General features: G+C 42.7%; 1 protein-coding gene across 1 annotated transcript in view; it reads left to right on the plus strand.

The window, feature by feature from the left end:
- Nucleotides 1-22,278, plus strand: part of CCHR3.PART0H1orf35 (chromosome chr3.part0 C1orf35 homolog) — a 208,154-nt gene that overhangs the window by 93,829 nt on the left and 92,047 nt on the right. Inside the window, exons 4-5 of the mRNA XM_044066034.1 lie at nucleotides 938-946; nucleotides 18,650-18,674. Coding sequence (XP_043921969.1) covers nucleotides 938-946; nucleotides 18,650-18,674 — 34 coding nt within the window. The remainder of the gene's footprint in view (nucleotides 1-937; nucleotides 947-18,649; nucleotides 18,675-22,278) is intronic.

Consider the following 22,278-nt stretch of genomic DNA (forward strand, 5'->3'; position numbering starts at 1 on the left):
TCTAGCTAGGGTTAAACTACTCTCTGCGCTATAAAGTCTGCTCTTCAAATTTTCCCTTAGAACTAGCCAGTTTAGTTTTAGCACTCAAATCTGTTTGTTTAAGCTCAGCACTTGTTCAGAACTCATAAGCACTAAAACTATAAATTACTACAGCACTCAACTTTCCTCACTTGTCGAGAGGAAAACAGTTTTTAGTACTTGATAAATAAGTACTTATCTAGGCATGTCTAAGGGTCAGCTCCCGGTGTTTTCTCCTGTCTACCTGATGAATCTGGGCATCTTGGGGCAATGCAGCAATTGCCTCATGTACACAGACATCCCTCTCCTCCTACCACCCAACACTACAACCTGTGAGAGATGCACTTATATAGCCAAACTGGAAGCAAAGCTCTCTTCACCCAAGACTGGACTAGACAGTCGAGAGGAAAAGGTAAACACTTGCACCACACCACACTCATCACATAGTCCCTCAAAACCTACACCACCAAAACACACAAACACAAAACGCACACTTAATCACGGAGGCTCTCAAAAATCTGCCCAAGCAACAGAGACCTCCAAAGCAGATACACAAGCAACCTCCACCCCCCCAACACAACCCAAATGACACACACACCACAAACTCAGTGTGCCACTCAACCACAGCCCATAAGGCACAACAATGTGCCCAGAACTCTAGTCATAGGTGATTTTGTAGTCAGGCACACTGATGTTCCACTCACCAAGCTAAACAAAGAGAAAGTTACTGTCAGCTGCCTGTCTGGTGCCAGGATCTGCCACATAACCCAAGCGCTCAGGTCACTCCACAACAAGTACATATATGACTCTGTCATTGTCCACGTTGGTGTGAATGACCTTCGATGTACCTCCCTGTACTACATGAAGAGAGACATGGAGGAGCTCTCCAATCTTGTAGCCCAGGCAGGTATGACGCTAGCCCTAAGTAGCATCCTGCCATCACCCAGAATGATACCACAGAACAAGGACAAAATGATTGACTTCAACAATTGGCTAAGCTTCTGGTGTCATTCTGAGGGGATCCAATATCTGTCTGCCTGGGATGACATGATCGACAGACCACGATGCTTTGCCAGAGATTGCCTTCACCTGTCACCCCTGGGATTCCAGATACTGGCTAAGGCTCTTGCCACCCCTATAGTGCTTTTTTTAGGCAAGGTTCAAATGACAAATTCACCACCGTAACAGGTGCAAACAGGCAAAATCTGAGGGTAATGCTACTCGGTGCTAGAAGTCTAAACCTCAAAATGTACTCACTCGAGGCACTCCTTAAAATGGAGAACATCGACATCTGCGCAGTGACAGAGACCTGGTTCAAGGTTCCAGAGAGCACCCCTGCATTACCAGGCTATAATTCATACCACACCTTTCAGCCACCTAACCTGGATCGAAACACTAAAGGCGGAGGCGTGTCTATATTCATTAAGGATATTCACACCTCCAGGCTAGTTGCTCAGCATAATGCATCCGAGATTATCTAAGTGCAACTAACTCTGGGCAAGACCGCAATCCAAATTGTAGCTTGCTACAGATCCCCCAGGACTCCCACTCCTCATTTCTTGATACACTGATAAATATTAGGGTACAACCCAACACCCTAATAATGGGCGATTTCAACTACCCCACCATTAACTGGGGAAACTACTCACGTACCAACTCTCTTGCTCAACTTTTTCTGGAATTCATAAATTCCAATGCCTTGGATCATTTTATCCACACTCCCACCAGGTGCAGCAATATCCTAGACCTGGTCATTACCAACATGGGTGATCAGTGTTCCACACCAGAGGTCAGTTCCTCGTTGGTCAGATCCGACCACAAGCTAATCACCCTAGACATCCACATCCCGCCCCCCCCCCCCCCATTAGAGAAACCACCATAAAAAAATTTCTCCAAAGCCAACTTCACGCTTCTTAAGACAGAAGTAGCAAACTTCACGTCACCCATGCAGATGGACAATAGAGGTTCGACTGCTGAATCCTACACAAATGCACTTTATAAACACTTAGATGAGTGCATGGATCATGATATCCCTAGCAGAACCAAGATGCTATCCTCCAAAAAAAGGAAGCCAATCTGGTGGGTCCCCTGCCATAAACCAACTCTACAACAGAAGAAAGAAAATGTTGCAAAAAAGAGTAAAATCCCATGATTGGAAGAACTCCCTAGTCATCCTCAGTAAAAGCGGAGATCCCTCATAAACTCCTCCAAAGCTAGTTATGAAAACAAAATTGCCACTGATTCTAAGGACAACCATAAAGCATTCTATAGCTATGTCAGGAATCTCAATGGCAACACTCAGATCTGCTCTGAGTTACAGCGCAATGGCAGTAAATATACAGAACCAACAGATATTGCCAACATCCTGGCAGATAGGTTCAGTGCTAACTTTACCCCCCTCTCACCCCCAAAAGGGCCCATCTCTATACCGGAAGAATGCAAAGATGTTCTTCGTGTTTCACTGTTGCAGTCATAACTGTAGGGTGATCCTGCCGGCAGGCAGCCCGAGGTCGGCCAGAATCCCAAAGTCTGGGTCTGGCGTCGGCTGTACCAGCAAGAACCCTGACGCCAGGACGCAGGGATATAAAGCTGACAGCCGACGCTATCTTCTCCAGTCTTTCTTGCCATGCGGTGGAAAGCAGCTCGCAAGTCGTTGGTTGGCGTTTTCAGACAACGTGCTTTGATTGTCTTCGGTCTGAAGTTTTCTACTTCTCTTCTCAAGCTAAGTACCCGTTGAAACTTTTCTTGCTCCTCCGATGTCAGAAAAAGTTAATATTTGTATATCGTGTGGGAAACAAATACCTCATAAAGATTTCCACTCTTACTGTCTACCTTGCTTAGGCCCTGATCACGACATTTCTTGCTGTCTGTTCCGTGCCAGGTTTAATTCTCGCACTATCAAGCGTAGGTACGATTGGGCCTTGAATTATTTCGGTAGACGATTCAATTATAGGATGTCGTCGGATACTTTACCGACAACCGAATTCAAAAGCAAAGACAAGGATAGGCCTCGAGGTCCAAACATGATATTTTGCAGCGGAGCCAGCTTCGGTTCGGTAGTCAGTGAGGCGCTTTTGCAGCCCTGTCGTCTGCCACTGGAACCGATGGCCGACACGGACTCCCATGGGGAGCCTTCTAGGCCTAGTATTTTAACTGCTGCAGGACCTTCGGACGTCGCTCCTTCAGATGGGTCCGGAACCGCTGTGCAGGTACCGGCTTCTGAGGGGGTTTTCAGACCTTTTAATATCACTATTTCTACAAAGACAAAGGCAAAGTCAAAGACTCCTGTTAAACCAAGGGTTTCTTCACAAGCTTCCTCGGATACAGCTCCCAAGTCCCAGAAGCAATTACTTCGGATGGCTGAAGATTTACTTACAATGATTAGGGGTTCTCACCCTCCTCCAGAAAAAAGGCCTAGACAGGATATTCCTTATGATTCTTCTGATCAGGCTTCTGTGTCTTCTGTCTCTTCCTCTGACCAAGATTATTCTTTTCCTACTTATGAGGATTCAGATGCAGAGGACTCTATTCCCTCTGCTTCTCCCCCTGAAGATTTCTCTTTTGGGGAAACCTTACATGAGATGAGGGAGCATTTTCATTGGGAAGGTCAGGATTACTCTGCTTCCAAGAAGAGACTTAGGGAATTTCTCCTTCTCCCTCAACACAGACCTTTGGCTATTCCTCCTGTACTTGATATTGTGGATGATGCTTTTTCTGAAGCTAACCTAAATCCTGATTCCTTGCCGCCTGCTCCTTCTAAGCCTGATAGATTTTACAGAGTCCCTGACTCCCATCAATTCTTATTTAAGAACCCTTCTGCTGATCCTGAAACTATTTCTCAGGGTTCTAGGGCTGCTAAGGCCGCTTCTTCTAAAAATCCTATCCCTTCTGAAAAGGATTCTCGTGCCTTGGACAGGTGGGGCAAGAAGGTTTACACTTCTGCTACCCTTTCTATTAGAGCTTTAAATTGCCAGTTTCACATCTTCTGCTACCCTTTCTATTAGAGCTTTAAATTGCCAGTTTCACATGTTCAAGTATCAGCAATTTATTTTGTCTGTTTTAAAGCAAAAGCTCTCTACCTTTCCTGCATGTGCAGAGGACAAGGAATTACAGGATGTATTGCATGCAACTGAACAAGTTAGCAAACAGTTTACATTGTGGTTTTGATGCCTTAGAAGCTTCTTGCAGGGCTGCTGCCTCTGGTACTGTTATCAGGAGACATGCTTGGCTTCATGAGCAGAATTTACCAGAACAGGTTAAGGCTAAGCTGTTAGATGCCCCTGTTCAGCATGATGTTTTATTTGGATCCAAGGCTGATGAGGTTATTAAAAAGATGGAAGAAAAAGCAAAATCTATGCAGACTGTTAAAGATTTTTTACAAGTTCAGCCTCCTAGATTTTCTAGAAATTGGCCCTCCAAAAATTGGTCTTTTCCCACATCTGACAGGCCTCAAAGGGGAAGATATAGACGCTCCAGAGGTCGGGGGCAAGCTCAGGCCTCTTACAGGTCCAGACACTGGACTGCTTCTTCACCTAGGAGGGGAGAAGACAGACCTCAATTTCAAAAGAAGCAGACCCAATGACTCTGTCCGTTGGGCTACAGGTCCTCCTTGCCTGGAAGCCCCCCTCGGAGGAAAACTTTCTCTTTTCTACCAAAATTGGACTCAAATTACCCAGGGCAAATGGGTTTTGGACGTGATTTTAAGAGGCTACAAATTCCACTTTCATACTCTGCCAAGGTCTTCGGGCTGGCCGGATCTGCCAAAACATCAATGGTCAGAGGCCTTAAATCAAGTGGACGCCTTATTGGCCATGAAAGCCATAGAACCTGTTCCACTTCCAGAGATGGGAAAAGGTTTTTACTCCAGACATTTTCTGGTCCCAAGGAAACAAACTCATGGAGACCTATTCTGGACCTCTCAGTGTTTAAATACATTTCTGGAGATTCCGAAATTCAAGATGCTTACTCTGCAACAACTTCTTCCCATGCTCTCCCAGGATGCTTGGATGGTGACATTGGACTTGAAGGAAGCCTATTTGCACATTCCCATCAGACAGGAACGCAGAAAATACCTCAGATTCAAGGCAGGTTCGAGACTTTCAATTCTCTGTACTGCCCTTTGGCTTATCTACTGCGCCCAGAGTCTTTACCAAGTGTCTGGCTCCAGTAGTTGCTTATTGCAGACTATGAGGAATTCAAATTTACCCCTACCTGGACGACTGCCTTATTCAGGCAGACAGCAAGGATCTTTTACTTCAACATCTGCAGTTTGTTCAGCGTCTTCTCCTACTACTGGGATTCTCAGTGAACACAAAAAAGTCACATTTGATCCCCTCTCAACAAATGATCGTTTTGGGAGCTCTTCTAAACACAAGCTTACAAAGGGCCTTCCTTACTCCAGAAAAACAGGTACAGCTGGCATCAATTTTCAAGACCTTGGCTACTTTAACTCAGCTCACTGCAAGGAAATTCCTGCAGGCTTTGGGCTACATGGCTTCTTGCATCCTGTTGATTCTAAATGCAAGGCTTCATATGAGAAAACTTCAATGGTACCTAAAGAGTGTATGGTCTCAGCATTACCACAGCCTGGAAACTATGATACCTCTGATTCCCTGCCTCCAAAAGGAGTTCCTTTGGTGGTCCAGGGCTTGTGCTTCAAACAAAGGGAATCCCTTTCGTGTACGTCATCCTGCTCAGATCATAACCACAGATGCCTCGGATTATGCTTGGAGAGCTCATTACCTAAACAATTGCCAGCAGGGCTACTGGACAAAGAAGCATCTTACCTGGCACATCAACTTGAAGGAAATGTTGGCAGTCCAAAATGCTCTTCTAGCCTTCCAGAGTCTTTTGCAACCAGGCCATCTTCTGATTCGCACAGACAATACCACAGTCATGTGGTACATAAACAAGCAAGGGGGCTGTCACTCCTACCCCCTTTGCAGACTAGCCATGAGTCTATGGGACACGGCTCTAAATCTAAATCTACATCTTCAAGCTCAATTCATTCCAGGAAAACAGAATCTCTTGGCAGACAGCCTAAGCAGAAATCTTTTGGATCCTCACGAATGGATGCTGGACCCCAACATATTCAGCAGGATTACAGCAGTTTGGGGAGTCCCTCAGATAGATCTGTTTGCATCTCATCTCAACCATCAGCTGCCTCTCTTTTGCACCAGGTCCTTCCACAAAGCAGCTTGGAAAGTGGATGCCCTGTCTTTCAGCTGGAGGAATCTTTCGGGATATGCCTTCCCTCCTCTGCCTCTTCTGCCTCAGGTGTTACTGAAATTAAAACAGGACAAACCCAAGATTTTCATTTTGATAGCTCCAAATTGGCCTCGGCAGTTTTGGTATCCAACTTTGACACCTATTCTTGGAACCTCCATGGATTCTGCCTCTGTTTCCTTCACTTTTGTCCCAGCATCAGGGTCAGATGTTTCACTCTCAAATCAAGACTCTTTGCCTGGCAGCTTGGCTTTACAAGGGCCTTTGATTCCTTCTGCTTTTCCCAAACAAGTTTTGGATGTTCTCTTAGAAGCTAGGCGCCCTAGCACTAGAAAATCCTATGCTTCTAAATGGAAAAGATTTTGTATTTGGATGCAGGATCGAGGTTCTGATCCTCTTTTGCCTGACATTTCTTCCATTTTACTTTACCTGTCAGACCTTTTGCTTAAAGGCCTCTCCTTTTCTTCCATTAAAATCCATGCTTCTGCTATCTCTGCTCATTACAACACTGATTCCCCCATCTTCTCTCACCAGTTGGTGAGACAATTTTTTGAGAGGGGCTAAGAATTTATGACCTCCCAGAACTCCTCCTGTTCCTGCTTGGGATCTTAATTATGTTTTGGAAAAACTAACTTTACCTCCCTTTGAGCCTGCTGCTGCTTCGGATATAAAGTTCTTATCCTGGAAGACAGCTATTTTATTAGCTTTGACTTCTGCTAGAAGCTGTGGAACCATACCTTATTTTCCACCAAGACAGAGTTACCTTGAGGACCAATCCTACATTTATGCCTAAGGTGATTTCTAAAGTGGCTTTAAATCAGACTATTCACCTTCCTACTTTCTTTCCAAATCCTCAAAACAAAGGGGAAAAGATTTTGCATTCATTGGACGTGCACAGACAACTAAGGTTGTACCTGGATAGAACTAAAGATTACAGAAAATCTGATCAGTTGCTTATCTCTTATGCCTCCAGTTCTCTAGGCAAAGCTATCTCTAAACAGACTATTTCCAAATGGATTGCTCATGGGATAAGATTTTGTTACTCTCACTTTGGGAAACAAATTCCAGGTACTGTTAGAAGTCATTCTACTAGAGCAGCTGCCACTTTAGCAGCTTTTCTCAGAGGAGTTCCTACCAAGGACATTTTGGAAGCTGCCACTTGGAGTTCAATGCATACTTTCTGTAAGCACTACAATCTCCCTTTGTATTCTAAGACTAGGGCAGGATTTGCCTCTGCTGTCTTGCAGGGTCTTCTGGCTGCCCCTTCCTCTGCATAACCTCCTCCCTCTTCACAGCTTTGGGATTCCACCCTACAGTTATGACTGCAACAGTGAAACACGAAGAACATAGTACAGTTGTGTACACCTACCATAAATGTAGATGTTCGAGTGTCTTCACTGTTGTAGTCGGTGTTTCCCTCCCACCTATCCCCTCTTATCTTCTTCTTTTGTGGTGTATTTGTGTTTCCTTTTTTGGACACCTTTTGGTTATTTTGGGGGACTTCTGACATCTGGGGCAAGAAAGACTGGAGAAGATGGCGTCGGCTGTCAGCTTTATATCCCTGCGTCCTGACGTCAGGGTTCTTGCTGGTACAGCCGACGCCGGAAACAGACTTTGGGATTCTGGCCGACCTCGGGCTGCCTGCCGGCAGGATCACCCTACAGTTATGACTGCAACAGTGAAGACACTCGAACATCTACATTTATGGTAGGTGTACACAACTGTACTTTCTTGTAATCACGGCTGTACAGGTAAAAAACACACTCTCCAAAGCCAAGAACACATCATCCATGGGACCTGACAACATCCCAGGTTGCGTTCTATACGAGCTACAGAACGAACTGGCACCCCACCTAAGTACCATGTTCAATCATAGCCTCACCTCAGGCTTTGTGCCCACTGAATGGCGCACAGCGGCGGTTATCCCACTCCACAAATGAGGAGTCACCATGGACCCCGGGAACTACCATCCCATTAGCCTGACGAGCCTAGTCTGCAAGGTCATGGAACATATTATGAAACTTGTAAACAAATACGTTGGTAATCTCTTAACTCTGGACCCCACCCAGTTCGGGTTTGTAAAAGGCGGATCGTGTCTCCTAATCCTGATGGACTTCTTTGAAGCAGTCACCAAAGCTGTAGACGAGGGTAAGGTGGCTCACACAGCCTATCTAGATCTCACCAAGGCTTTCAACACAATCCCCCACTCTGGAACTATAGATAAACTCACTAAACTAGATATAAATCCCTAATGTCACAAGATGGGTTGTCAACTGGCTCACTTGACAGAACCCACACTGTGAAAACAGCAGACTCCAAATCCGACTTCAGACCAGTGACAATTGGAGTACCACAGGGTTCAGTCCTGGGTCCTCTCCTGTTTAGTATCTACTTCTCTGAAGTACAGGCTAACACAGAAGGTCTTTGGCTAAAGAAGTTTGCAGATGACTGCAAACTAGGAGCCATAATTGAAGCTCCTAACAATGTGGGCATCCTACAAAAAGGCCTCACTGAGACAAATGCCTGGTGTCAAAGCCATGGCCTCAATCTCAATGCCAAAAAGTGCAACTCTGTACCCATGAACGTAGGCAGTAGTCTACTTAACACCAAAAGTGTGATACGAGACCTGGGGACACAGGTGGACAGTAGTCTCTCCTTTAATAATCACATTGCCCCATTAGTCAGGAAATCCTTCTTCGTGGCACACCTCATCGCAAAAGGTTTCTCATCCAGGAAAAAAGAGGTCATTGTTCCCCTCTACTCGGCACTCAGACCCATTATTGAGTACAATGCCCCTTTTGGTATGTACCTCACAAGACATCTACAACAATTGGAAAGGCCACAAAAATACCTCACAAAGAGGATTACAGGCCTCAAACAGATGCACTATGCAGACTGTCTCAAACTCCAGCTTTACTCCGTTGCATATCACCTACTCCGAGGCAATCTCTGCCTAACATACAAAGCTATGTCAAACGCAGAGCTGTTGGACATGCGCCACTTAAAAAAATCCCAATTCCTCCGAGATACATGCTCTAGGGACCTAAACCTTGTCACCACAATAAACAGAACATGCTAGAGGGATAGATTCCTGTCCCAGAGACTTCCCAAATTCTGGAACAAACTACCTATCTTTATCGAACCAAGCTCTTCATTAGCACTCTTTAAGAAAAATCTTGATGATTGGATGTGAAATAGGAAATTCACCCCGGGGATCACTTCTTTGGCTCTGCTCGACAGGGGCACAGGAAAATAATTTTCTTTGGTGGCGAAAGCCAGGGTACCTTTTTGGCTAGGCTTATATAGGCCCTAGGACCAATAGCCTAGTACCTACCTATGAAAACTGGTTACTGTTTGTTCTTGTCAGTGGTTACACCTGTACAGATAATTCTATTCTCACTACTGATGTATATTATAGTATGACTATTGAAGTGAGGCCCAACAGTTAAATATGACAACTTGTCAGTAACTGCTGCAGAAGTAGGGAGAATCAGAGCAGGAAATGCTAGGTTACTTTAGAGCTATAGGTTAGAATTTGCACGGATATAAATAGGACGTGCTGGAGGGATAGATTTATCACCCAGAGACTCCCCATGCTGTGGAATAAAATCCCGGTCCATGTGAGGCACAGCACCTCGCTGGCTCTGTTTAAGAGAAATCTTGACCGGTGGATGGGAGATCGTAGGTTTACCCCGGGAATCATCTCTGTGTCACTACTGGACAGAGGCACAACAAACTAATGGGCACAGTATTTCTAACATAAGGGGCGGCGTAAGCCACATAACTTTGGGCTAGGCTTATAAATGCCCTAGGGCAGTTAGCCTAGTATAAACCTATGAACCTATTACTGGAAAGGCTCACCCAGACCCTGCCATATCTTGCTTGTGAGGGAAAGGTTAGTTTGCTTTTTTCCTTTAGTTTTGTATTACTTTATTGCCTTTTTCTATCTTGTATATATTTGTTTTCTTTACACTGTGTTTTACTTGTGTTCTGCTTTTAATTGCATGTTAAAATTTGAAGAGAGACCACAGCTCTCTCGAGTCAGACAGAATTTTTTTCTCCAACACTGTTACTTTTGTGTTCTTTAACACCACTGTCTTTCTAGTTGTCTGCCCCTTATGTTAATTTGACCATACATCTCATTTCCTGTCTGCTTTTACTGGCTGATGTGAGTAACCACAAAATTGTCATTTTATGAAATCACTCTCCTTCAACTATTTAAATTAATTTGCCATCCTACTGTATTCCATAATGTCACGCCTGTGCACTGGCTCAGTAATCAAGGAGCCTCAGTCCTCACGATTAGCACCAGTGAAGGGCATCCACATTGGGAGGATAACAAGTACACACACAATAAAGTACAATTTCCCTTAAGAGCACACAGAGATCACAGTCAGTCTGGAGCTGGTTTCTCTACAGATCTCCAAAAGACTCCCCACTGACACAGCTGTAAGGTACAGATCTCTGCCTAGTGGTCAAGCCAAAACCTCCAGCACCCTCTCTGTCCTACCAGTGCTTCGTGTCCCTGCCAAAGTAGCTGACACACACACACTTTGAGATATGAGTTATATACAAACACACAGACACTCCTGGGGAAGGCTGGCACAGGTTCTCCAGCTATGCCCCCTTTCTGCCCAGACTATAAGTACCGACTGCCACCAACCACTACTATCCGCTACTATAAGGCCCTTCCCAAAGGGTGACCAAGTTCACTGTGTAATATTACTGTTATCCATATAGTAAGTGTGACCAACGGCAAGACTATTGGAGTGGTTTGGACAGTATCACCAAATACATGCAAGTACTCTTTAAATTATCTCTACACAAAACCATTACAGTTGAAAGGTTTAAAAATATTTATTAAATAATAAAAACACAAGACAATACTCATCAATTCAACACAGTGCTAATCAAGAGTTCAAAAGTAGGATAGTCTGACATGAATATAGAAAACAGCTAAACTAATCTGGCTAAATTCCCATGCAACTCTAAGAGAAATATTAAGTTCTAAATAACTTTACTTACAGAGCAAAGCAAGTGCCAGTGAGTGGAATGTTTTCAGATCCAAGACAAGATACAAAATGCTCAGTCTTTCTCTGGGAATGTCTTAAATTGATAATACACAGTACTGCTGTCTCATCTCAGATTACATCATTTTTATCACTTCTTTAGTTCTCAGGCTAACATAAACTCAAAATTTGCATTTCTTGGCACCCCTGCTGAGCTTTCCTGTGCTCACAGAGCTTAAAATTTAACATTTCTGCAGCTGCCAGGGAGTCACAGCAATAAAAGACACTTTTCAATGTGAAACCTAGTAATTATCTATGTCTTAAGAACAACAGAAAAAAACTCTTAGCACAGACATCCTGTCTCCGAGCTTGAGATCAAACACAAGTTATAAAATGTATTTATTTATTTTATTTTATTTTACATTTGTTTACTGGGATAGTCCAACTGGATAAATGTCCATTTTCACTGGAGGCCCAGGGAGAAAAGCTCCACAAAGACATTCAACAAACTATTACATTTTTACAGTTTAAAACACAAAATAAAACACAAATAAAAGGATTTTTACACAGATGTAAACACAACAAACAGATATACACAAATTATTACATTTTTACTCAGATGGAAAATTCTAGACAGTGTTTTTAAGAATGATAGGGTATTGAATGCCTAGTAGGCTAACCTGGTAGTAGCTCCAAGGAGATCATAGGATTTCTAAGTTAAGAAACAAAGTGTAGGCAGAAGTCCTCCATGTGCACACAAGTGATGGTTAAAGTTAGTCTGGATTAGGACAAGGACATAGCCATCGTTTTTTAAAGTGCCGAATCAGACTTTTCTTGAATTGATGTAGAGAGAGTTCATATGTAAGACTAGCAGGAAGAAAATTCCAAGTTTTGCCAACAGAGTTAGCAAATGGAGATTTACCGGCTATGTTGTTGGATTTGAGAGTTTGAACTAGTAGTCTTTCAGAAGAACAAAGTGCGCCAAGGTTACTGTAGGGGGTGATAAGGTTAAGTACGGGTGTATTATCCGATTGGTACAGGATCTTGTGTGCAACTATTAGTTAGTTAACCGGAGGTAGGTCAGGCAGTTCAAGCCATCCTAGTAGATTTAGGTTATGACAGTGATGAGTTCTGTAGGCTGCATCAGTAGCAAATCTAGCAATGTGGTTGTAGCTGCTAGAAAGTTTAGTAAGGTCAGTTTTGCTGAGGTTTGTAAATAGAGGGGAAGCATAGAGGAGGGTGGAGAGTAGATGTGTACGAGCAATTACAGTTCTGGCTAATGGCATTAGGAAGTGCTTGATCCTATATAGTGAGTAACTGTTTTAATAGTTTTATTAATATGCAGATCAAACTTAAGGTTATTATCTATTATAACTCCTAACAGTTTGGTTGAGGAATCTGGGGAAATAATGGTGCCGTTGTTGGATTTTAATATAAAGGTTATAGGGACAGACCTGTGAGTGGGGGAGAAAAGCAGCAGTTTGGTTTTGTTAGGACTTAACATGAGAGAACGGTTAAGGAGCCAATTTTCAGCTGTGTTAAAAGTATTTTGGGATAGAATCTGCAACTCTGTAGGTGAAGTGTTGGAGCATACTAAAGTGGAGTCATCCGTATATTGAATGCATGTTGCATTTGGGATGACCTTATACAAATCATTGATGAAAATGGAAAATAGTGGACCTAGTATGGAACCTTGGGGTACTCCGAGGGTGATGGGTAAAAGGGTGGATAGTTCGCTCTGCCATAGTACAGTCTGTTGTCTACCACTGAGATATGATTGAAACCATTGGATGGCCTGTTCCTCCAGGGAGATGGATTTCAAAGAGTTTGAGTATTTGCTGGTTTACCATATCAAAGGCTTTTGAAAGATCGAGAAAGATAGCAGAGGAAAGTTTTATTGTTTCAGTGTTGGTTAATGACGTTAGTGAAGGAGAGGAGGGCTGAGGTTGTACTATGGAATGGTCTAAAGCCATGTTGGGTGTTTGCAAAAAGATTATTATGGATAACAGTTCAGGAATTGATTGTGGATGCATTTTTCCATTATTTTAGCCAAGGGTGACAGAATAGCTATGGGTCTATAGTTTTAAAGTTCAGTAGAGCTGCCCCCTTCATGGAGTGGGATGACGTGTGATATCTTCCAGATGGAGGGAATGGACGCTTCAGTTATAGTTCTATTGATCAGGATAGTAATGCGGTATGCTATGGCATCTGCAGCTTTTTGTAGATATTCTGCAAGGAGGATATCAGCTGACAGGGTGGTAGGCTTTCGTTTTTAAGTAATTTTTGGACCAAATATGTGTAAACTGGCTTGAAGTTAAAGGGGAGTTGGGCGCAGGGTGTACTGGCTGGAGAATATGGGCATCCAGGGGATAATTTGTTACTAAGTTCTGGATGGTTGTTGTAAAGAAGCTGTTAAAGGTATTGGCAATTTCTGCTGGGGGGTTTTGGGTTAGAATCCAAGGGGGTAGGAGTGGAGGACTGTCCTGGACTAAGGAGTTTTATACCTACCCAAAAGTTTTGTGGCTTGTTTTGGTGTTTTTCTTGTAGATGACAGTAATAGTTTTTCTTGTCTAATGTTGTGGATGTTTTGTTTCATTTCTTAGCTGTCTGTATCTAAGTTGATTTGTGGGGTTATTTGTGGTCCTCGAAGTGGCCCAAGCCCTATTTCTAAGTAGCATTTTGTGTCTGGTTTCTTTTGAGAGCCAAGGAGTAACTTTTGTTTTGGTTCTAATAGTCCGTGCTGGTGCTTGGGTGTCAAGGATAGATAGGAATTTGGTATTAAAGTAATTTACTACTTCAAGTGGTAATTGTTTCAGAACTGAGCAATTGCAAGATTTGAGTTCATTTTGGAAATGTGTGCAGTTGAAATTCTTATTGTTCCTTATTGCTTTTAAAATAGACTAGTTGTTATCAGCTTTTTGCCTGATTAAATAGGTGGGGAGGTGATCACTTACATCACCAGGCAGGGTCCCACTTTTGTATTTGAGGGGATGGGTGTTAACAAGAATCCAATCCAGAATACTTGCTTTATTGTTGGGTTTACTGATCCTAGTGCAGGAGGATATGACCTGTAAAAATCCATAAAGGTTTATGTGGTGAGTGGGGTGTTCTGAGGAACACATGTTCCAGTCTGTGTTGAAGTCCCCAAGTACAATGGTTTCTTGGGTGTAATTGCTGGATAACCAATTTAGGATATCTTCAAGGGTATTTATGTTATTGCCTTGGGAATATACACACAGACAAGTTTTATACGTTTGTTCTTATTAATGTGGACCTTAGTGGTAAGAATTTCAGCATTGCCAAACAGGGATGTTTGAAGGGCATTATTGGACACTTCAAGCATGGATTTGTATAGAACAGTTACCCCACCTCCCTTTCTGTTGGTTCGATCAAGCCTTAGGATGTTATAGCCTGGTGGTATAGCATTTTTATCTGAAGTAGAAGGTTTTAGCCAGGTTTCAATAAGACATAGTATGTCTGGGGAAAGAACATCTAAGAGGGCATGCAGGTGTTGAATCTTATGGTTTACACTTGTAATATTTAGGTGACTGATCAAGAGGGAGTATGGGGGTTTGTCTAAGATTTGTGTAGTAGTGGGACAATTAGTAAAGGACCTAGAGCCAGTAGATGAGGATGGGCCAGGATTTGAGTGGCTATCTCCATCCATTGTCAAGTTGCATTGTAATCTGACTGAGCTTCCAGATTTTAATTAATAGACTTTGGTATCTTTTGGTTTTAGGGTTGGCATATCTTGTTTTAATGGGATGCTGATACCTAGTAAGTATGGAGTTAGATGGGAGAGGATGTATTAAGTGTTCAAGCTTGTGTGGAGCTATAAAACCGGAGGTTTTGCCTTTTTGGTAGTGTTAACCTGGGTATGTATTATATTCATAAGCAGTAAGAAGATATGGGACAAGCAGAAAGGGTAGCAGAGAGTACAGTGGTAGTATTTTTAAGTGGTTTCATTGCAAGTAACATTGGGATTATTGAGGTTGACTTGCCCCCAGTTTGAACTTTTTAAGATGGGATAGAAAGGTTAAGTTCTGGAGAGCCTATTGATGACTTGGATATAGCTGATTGGTTGAAGAAAGAGGGGGAGTGGTTATAACACTATATATTTAGCACCGTTGGGGGCGGGTGAGATTTGGGGGCAAGGTCGGGTGCAGAGCAAGCCCTAGTGCAGCAGGGCCAAACCAGACCACAAGGTAGTAAGTGTCTGTGTATACTGCGTGAGTGCAATGGAGCTAAAGTAGGTTCTTTCTTTCTTTCTATTAGATTCTTCTCCTCCTTTCAATAACAATTTGTCTAAAGAGATGCGTTTGTTACATATTACAGTTCATTCTTCTCTGCTCATTCTCATTCTTTGCTCATCAGTTTTCTTCCCGCAGGGTGCACTGTGCACTTACATTTTTGAAGTTCGGCATATAACCCAGTTTACTTACATTTGTAAAAACAAGCCTGTGGATCATATTAATATTTGCAGTGACACAGAATTATCTACAAAATTCTATATAACTAGGCTGGCAGCCTTCACACACAGTACCAGAATATAAAAGTGCCCACCCCCTTTCAGTCTATCTTGCTTTTTTAAAAATAGTGGCCCTCCATTAAAACCAGCTAAAAACGTAGTTACCCACCTTCATATCTAACTGCTTAGTGCACACTACAGTGTTTATCCTAACCATTTTATCTTACCTTTAACCATCTCTTCCAAGACCTCTTGTTATTAGGAGCCCACATTCTGTCTCTCAGTAGTCATCTTTTGATTGCTGCTTCTGTTTCCTCCTGTTGAGAGAAGGAATACAGTGACATTATTTCCTGGAGACTGCTGATCACCAGAAAGCCTAATAACTGCTTTATAGGTGACAGCTTGGAATCTTTGCTTATATTCTGATCCTGGTGAGAGCAGGAGCAGAGTGCATTGATTCCTGACTCTTTCTGGTTGGAGAGTGGAGTGACTGTTGGTGCTTAACGTATCCGATTTGTCTGGCTGCTATTCAAGGCATCTACCAGAAAAAGGTTACTTGCATCACCAGTTATAAGACTGTGGATCACCAAATAGGCTGTGGCCTTCTTCTGTTCTTGGGATTGGTGCTAACATTTTGCTTCTGGTGAGAGAAGAAGCAAAGAAGTATTGTATCCCAACACAGTGAAGTTGTCGTGAGACCAGCATTAGTAGTAGCCAGGCAGTAGCCATTCATGTGACCCCCCCCCCTTTTCTTCATTCTCGACAAGCTAATTCTTTGTTTTCAGTAAGTCCTGCTTGATTTGTTTCTACTTCAGAACATTTGCCTAAATGCTTCATCCTTAAATTTTCAGGGTCTGTGTATTAGTTTCCCCTCAGGTGTTTGGCAGTGTTCTGTGTAGACTCAGACACCTGGAGTGACATTTTTCCTGTAAAAGCACAATTGAAATTTCTCCAATATCTAGTTGCACACAGGACAGCTAGTTTGCAGTGACGAGCACTGTCCACAAAGTTGCAATCCAGATATTCCTGACAGTGATTAATATTCTGACTGAAATAGTCTAATCAATAAAAAAGGGTCTATTGCCATGGATATAAACTTTCCTGCTGTTTCCGTTATTGGCTTGGTGTGGATATGCACATCCTGAGGCAATGTAGAAATTGCCTCGTTTGCTGACCACCAGTTAATTCTCAAACTGATGTGGTATGTGAGAGATGTATTTACACAACATCACTGGAGGCAAAGCTCTCACTTAAAAGTACTCCTAATGTCAATAAGGTTGTCAGTAGTACACATGCTGCACCCGTCATGCATAATTCAAAGCAGATGTATAGACCCACATATACTGAGGCACTTGCATATAACCTTCCTAAACCACAAAGACCGCCTAGACAAAGTACACACAAGAATATCCCTCAGCAGCCCCAAAAGCACTTTCAAAACAACACCCACATCAATACATAGAGCTACAGTTCATGGGTCCTCTACCTCTGAGCCCATAAGGCGAATCAGCACACAATCCAACATTCTAGTAATTGGAGGCTCCATCGTGAGAAACACTGATGTCCCTCTCACCAGGCTAAGTAATGAGAAAGTTACGGTCAGTTGCTTATCAGGGGTTAGGATCCGCCACACTACTCTTGCACTCTGGTCATTGGACCACAATTACGAATAGTCCATGTTGGGAGTAAATGACCTGAGAGAAGTACCTCCTTAGACTATATGAAGAGAGTTATCATAGAGCTCTCGGGATGTGTGTCTCAGGCTGGTGTGAACCGAGAATTGAGCAGCATTTTACCTTCTCCAAGGATGATGCCACAATACAAACAAAAGATGATTGACTTTAATTGGCTTAGTTTCTGGTGTCATTCTAAGGGGGTGCAGTATTTGTCAGCTTGGAAGGAGATGGTCAACAAACCATGCTGCTTTGCCAGGGATGATCAGCACCTCTCCCCTCTAGGCTTTTGAATATTAGCTAAAACATGGTCTTCCCCATGGTGCCTTTTTTAGGCACTGTCAAATTGAAAGTACTTCCAACATAGCAAATCAAAACCAAGGAAATTTAAAGGTATTACTGCTCAGTGCTAGGAGCTTAAAGAAAAAAATCCACTCCCTGGAAGCTCTCGTTACCCTAGAGAATGCTGATGTCTGTGCGGTCTCTGAGATGTGGTTTAGAGCTGTGAAAAGCACACCAGCAGTGCAAAGTTGTAATGCCTTCCACACAAATAGACCAGCTACTTCACAGGCAGGGACTAAAGGTGGAGGTGTCTCTATTTACATCAAAAATATACTTCAAGGCTGGTCAAACAGGACAATGCACTTGAGCTGCTCCATGTTCAAATCGCCATAGGTAAAATCCAATATTTCCTTTCAAGCTATAGGTCCCCATCTGTGACCCAGGAAACCCATACCATGTATTTAAACCCATTAGAAACAGTAACCATCCAACCCAATACCATATTCATGGGTGAGTTTAATTACCCCACTATTAACTGGGAATCGTATACGACATCAAACGTACATGCACAGAGATTCCTGGATTTTGTAAACACAAACTCCCTGGACCAGATAGTCAATACACCAACCAGGGGTGCAAACATACTGGATCTGGTCCTCACTAATATGGGAGACTGCTGCACACCCCCTACTGTAATGCCTTCCTTGATAAGGTCAGACCACGAAATGGTCTCCTTTGAAGTAAAAAATAAAACCTGGACCCCCAGCTCAACCAGGAATATTCAGGATCTATTCTAAGGCTAACCTCATGCTATTAAGTGAGAACCTGGCAAAATTTCAAGCCCCTATAAAAACCCTGAGAACACTTCTGCCTATGCAGAACTGTTCACAGAAATCATGTACAAGCATGTTAATTGCTGCTTAGAGGCAGCTGTACCCACCAGGAAGAAGTACAGAACTAACTAAAAAAACAAGCCACCCTGGTGGAATCACAAAATCAGTCGGATGTATAACAGGAGGAAGAAAATCATGGCAAAAATTAGGACGTGCAGAACCCAGCAGGATAAAAGCACTGTCATCAAACTAAACAAACAACTCAGAGGACAAATAAAGTCTACCAAAGCCAAATTTGAGGTAAGTTTGGCCCCCCCCAGGCCAAGGACAACCACAAAGCATTCTTTGGCTATGTCCGCAACCTCAAAGGCAGTACACAATTGTGTGCAGAGCTCATTGTAAATGGAGCCACCTATACTGAGCCAGAAGATGTAGCAAACCTCCTGGCTGATAATTTCAGCTTCAACTTTATTCCTCTCTCCCCCTCAACCTTTCCTCAGGAAATCTCATCAGATATAACTCCCCCTACTATCACTAGGGAACAGGTCCTTAATGCTGTCTCTAAGACCAAGAACACTGCAACAATGGGCCCAGGCAATATCCCAGGATGCCTTCTAAATAGCATGAAACATGACCTATCAGGGCCTCTGGAATTTCTTTTTAACTGTAGCTTCCAAACAGGATTCGTGCCTCATGAATAGAGAAAGGCAACAGTCATCCCTCTGCACAAAGGTGGGCCATCTATCTGCAGACCCTGGAAACTACAGACCCATAAGTCTCACTAGTCTTGTATGCAAAGCCATGGAAATAATTATCATGGAGATGAACAGCAGAGATATAGTAAACCTCCAAACACTGGACCCAAACCAGTTTGGTTTCATCAAGGGCAGATCATGCCTACTCAACCTGGTGGACTTCTTTGAGAAGGTCACCAAAGCAATTGATGAGGGCAGAATAATTCACACTGCCTACTTTGACCTGGCCAAGGTGTTTGACACAGTACCCCACTTGAGCATTGTTGACAAACTCAAGAGGTTGGGTACAGACCCGCATGTCACCCGGTGGATAGCCAACTGGCTCACAGACAGGACCCAGGAAGTTAGAATTGGGGAGTGCACCTCTACAAAGAGGCCAGTCACAAGTGGAGTCCCTCAGTGATCAGTCCTTGGACTGCTCCTTTTTGGCATGTACTACTCAGAAGTCATGGCCAATGTCAGTGGTCTGTGGCTGACTAAATTTGCAGATGATTGCAAATTAAGAGCTGTCATTGAATCTCACACTGACACAAATATTCTGCAGGAGGGCTGACAGACAAACAACTGTTGTCAGAGCCATGGACTAAAACTAAATGCTAAGAAATGCATAATAGTATCCTTTGGGAAGTCTTCCATCCCTGGTAACTAACATATTGACAACACACCCCTTAGACTTGACCCAGTAGTCAGGGACTTAGGGACACACACAGATAGTAATCTAGCCTTTGATCATCATGTGTCTACAGTGGTGAGGAAATCATTCTATGTTGCACAACTTATAAACAAAGGTATGGCATCTAAGTCCAGGGAAGTCATTGTTTCACTGTATTTGCATTCATCAGACCTATCATTGAGTACAATGCCCCCTTTGGTGTGTAGCTTAACAGGCATATCCAACAACTGGAATGTCCACAGAGGTTCCTCACTAAAAGAATACAGGGCGTAAGTAATGTGTCCTATGCAGACCGCCTCAAGGCCCTAATCCCTTTACTCTGTCTCCTACAGGATTTTGAGGGTAGATCTATGCCTGGTATACAGGGCATTGTCAGACCCCACTCTGATGGACCTCCTGCATATCCACAAAACCAACAGTACCAGAATTACCCATTCTAAAGACTTAAACCTTGCCTGTGATATAAATGGGACCTGCTGGCGAGATAGGCATGTATCCCAGAAACTACCCCATCTATGGAACAGGCTCCCCGTCCATGTGAAGCAGAATTTCTCTCTAACTCGATTGAAATGCAGCTAGGACAACTGGATGGGAAACCAGAAATTCATCCTTGATTTGGCACCTATGTCTCTAATGCAAACAGGTAACCTGCAAATGGTTCATCTTCCAGGCCCATGCTTACACTTATCAAGGGTATCAGAACTTGTCAAAGATTTGGAATGTGTGGCTAGGCCTAAAAAGGCCCTTGTGGTCGTTAGCCTAGTAAACCTCTATGAACCTGTAATGCAACAACAGAAGCATGCACGTATGGGTAAACTGTTAAATGTCTAGCATGTGTATATAGAAACATAAAAAAAAACCTCCCAACATCATTGCCTACAACATAAAAAAAATGTTATTTGGTCTCAAATCATAAGTAGCTTACGTTTTTGAGACATGGCTGCCAAAATATTTACCTTGAGAGAGCAGCTCAAGAGGTGACTCTTGATATCCATGTCAAGAAGACCAGGTGAGGGTTATGATTAGCAATATGATCATAATTCTTTAGTGCGTGAAGTTTTATTTACTTGCACATACTACCAGTTGCAGAATGAAGAAAAGAAAGGAAGAGATTGTAGGTGCACAGAGTTTTATTGGCTTTGAAAGTATTTAGTGAGTGCTATCAGGCAAACCTCCCAACTTCTTTGTGTTAGAATTCTGGACAAATCAAAAATTGAGGGGAGCATGTTAAATAAATATTGCTGTAGTTCACTTAAAGTAAGTTAATAGAATGAAAGGCTTTGCATCAGCATGCATTTTCTGAGCAATGAGCAATATGAAAAAAACGAAAAAGCCAGCAAATGTTGGCAAATGCCACATCCAAAAATGGTTTATTACCATAGGGAAAACAATTCCCCTATGTCTCTAAAATTGTAACAAACAATTTACAAAGCCATCAGACCGGTTTCGGCTCCTGAGAGCCTTCTTCAATGATACAAAAAAAGGAAAATTTTTTAAAGGTATCAGTATGCATACATATATATGGTTCAACCACACATAAAGACCAATCACAACATTACATTTATAATTGGTCATTAAGACCAGGTGAAAACAAAGCTCCCAATTTAATAATCCATTTTCTCTCCTTTAAACTAAGCAATTCATTCCAATGATATTTGTCTTTACATTTTCCCTTTATACAGTCAATGGTGACAAATTTGAAACATGCAGATGCATGTTTCAAACTATGTTTATAAAGTGCATTACTAATGCGTTTATTTTTAATATCACTCAAGTGTTCACAAATTCTGAGACGAAAAGACCTGGAAGTCTTTCCAACATAGAAAGCAGAACAGTTACAGGTCACCAAATAGATGACCCATTCAGTACTACAATTGGCCCAAAATTTGATGTCAAAGACCTGTGAAGTGTTTTTGCTGCTAAATTCACCCGTATGTGAAACCCTGATACAGAAAGAACAATGCCCACAAGGTGAGCACCCAACAATAGGTTTACCCAAAAGGGACAACTGAACGGAAGCAAAAGAATCAGAACCCACTCTCTTATAATGACTAAATTTAGAGCCAATAGTCTGTCCCCTTCTAAATGAAAAAGAACATCTCTCAGAAAGAAAAAGAGTTAAATTTTGGATCAGCTTTAAGCACATTCCAATGTCTATATATAATGTTTTTGAAGCCCTGTGTGTTGCGTCCATAATTTGTCACCAAACGCAAGGGCTGTGGATTCAAATTTTTATCCCTATCTCTATGTGATAATCTTCTCTGTTTAAGTTGGATGCCCATCTTTTGGCTATATGCACAGAACCTGGACGATAACCCCTCCTGATGAATCTATGTACCAAA

Source organism: Protopterus annectens, chromosome 3.part0, assembly GCF_019279795.1.
Source record: "Protopterus annectens isolate FY-2018-M chromosome 3.part0, PAN1.0, whole genome shotgun sequence".
Classification (NCBI taxonomy): domain Eukaryota; kingdom Metazoa; phylum Chordata; order Ceratodontiformes; family Protopteridae; genus Protopterus; species Protopterus annectens.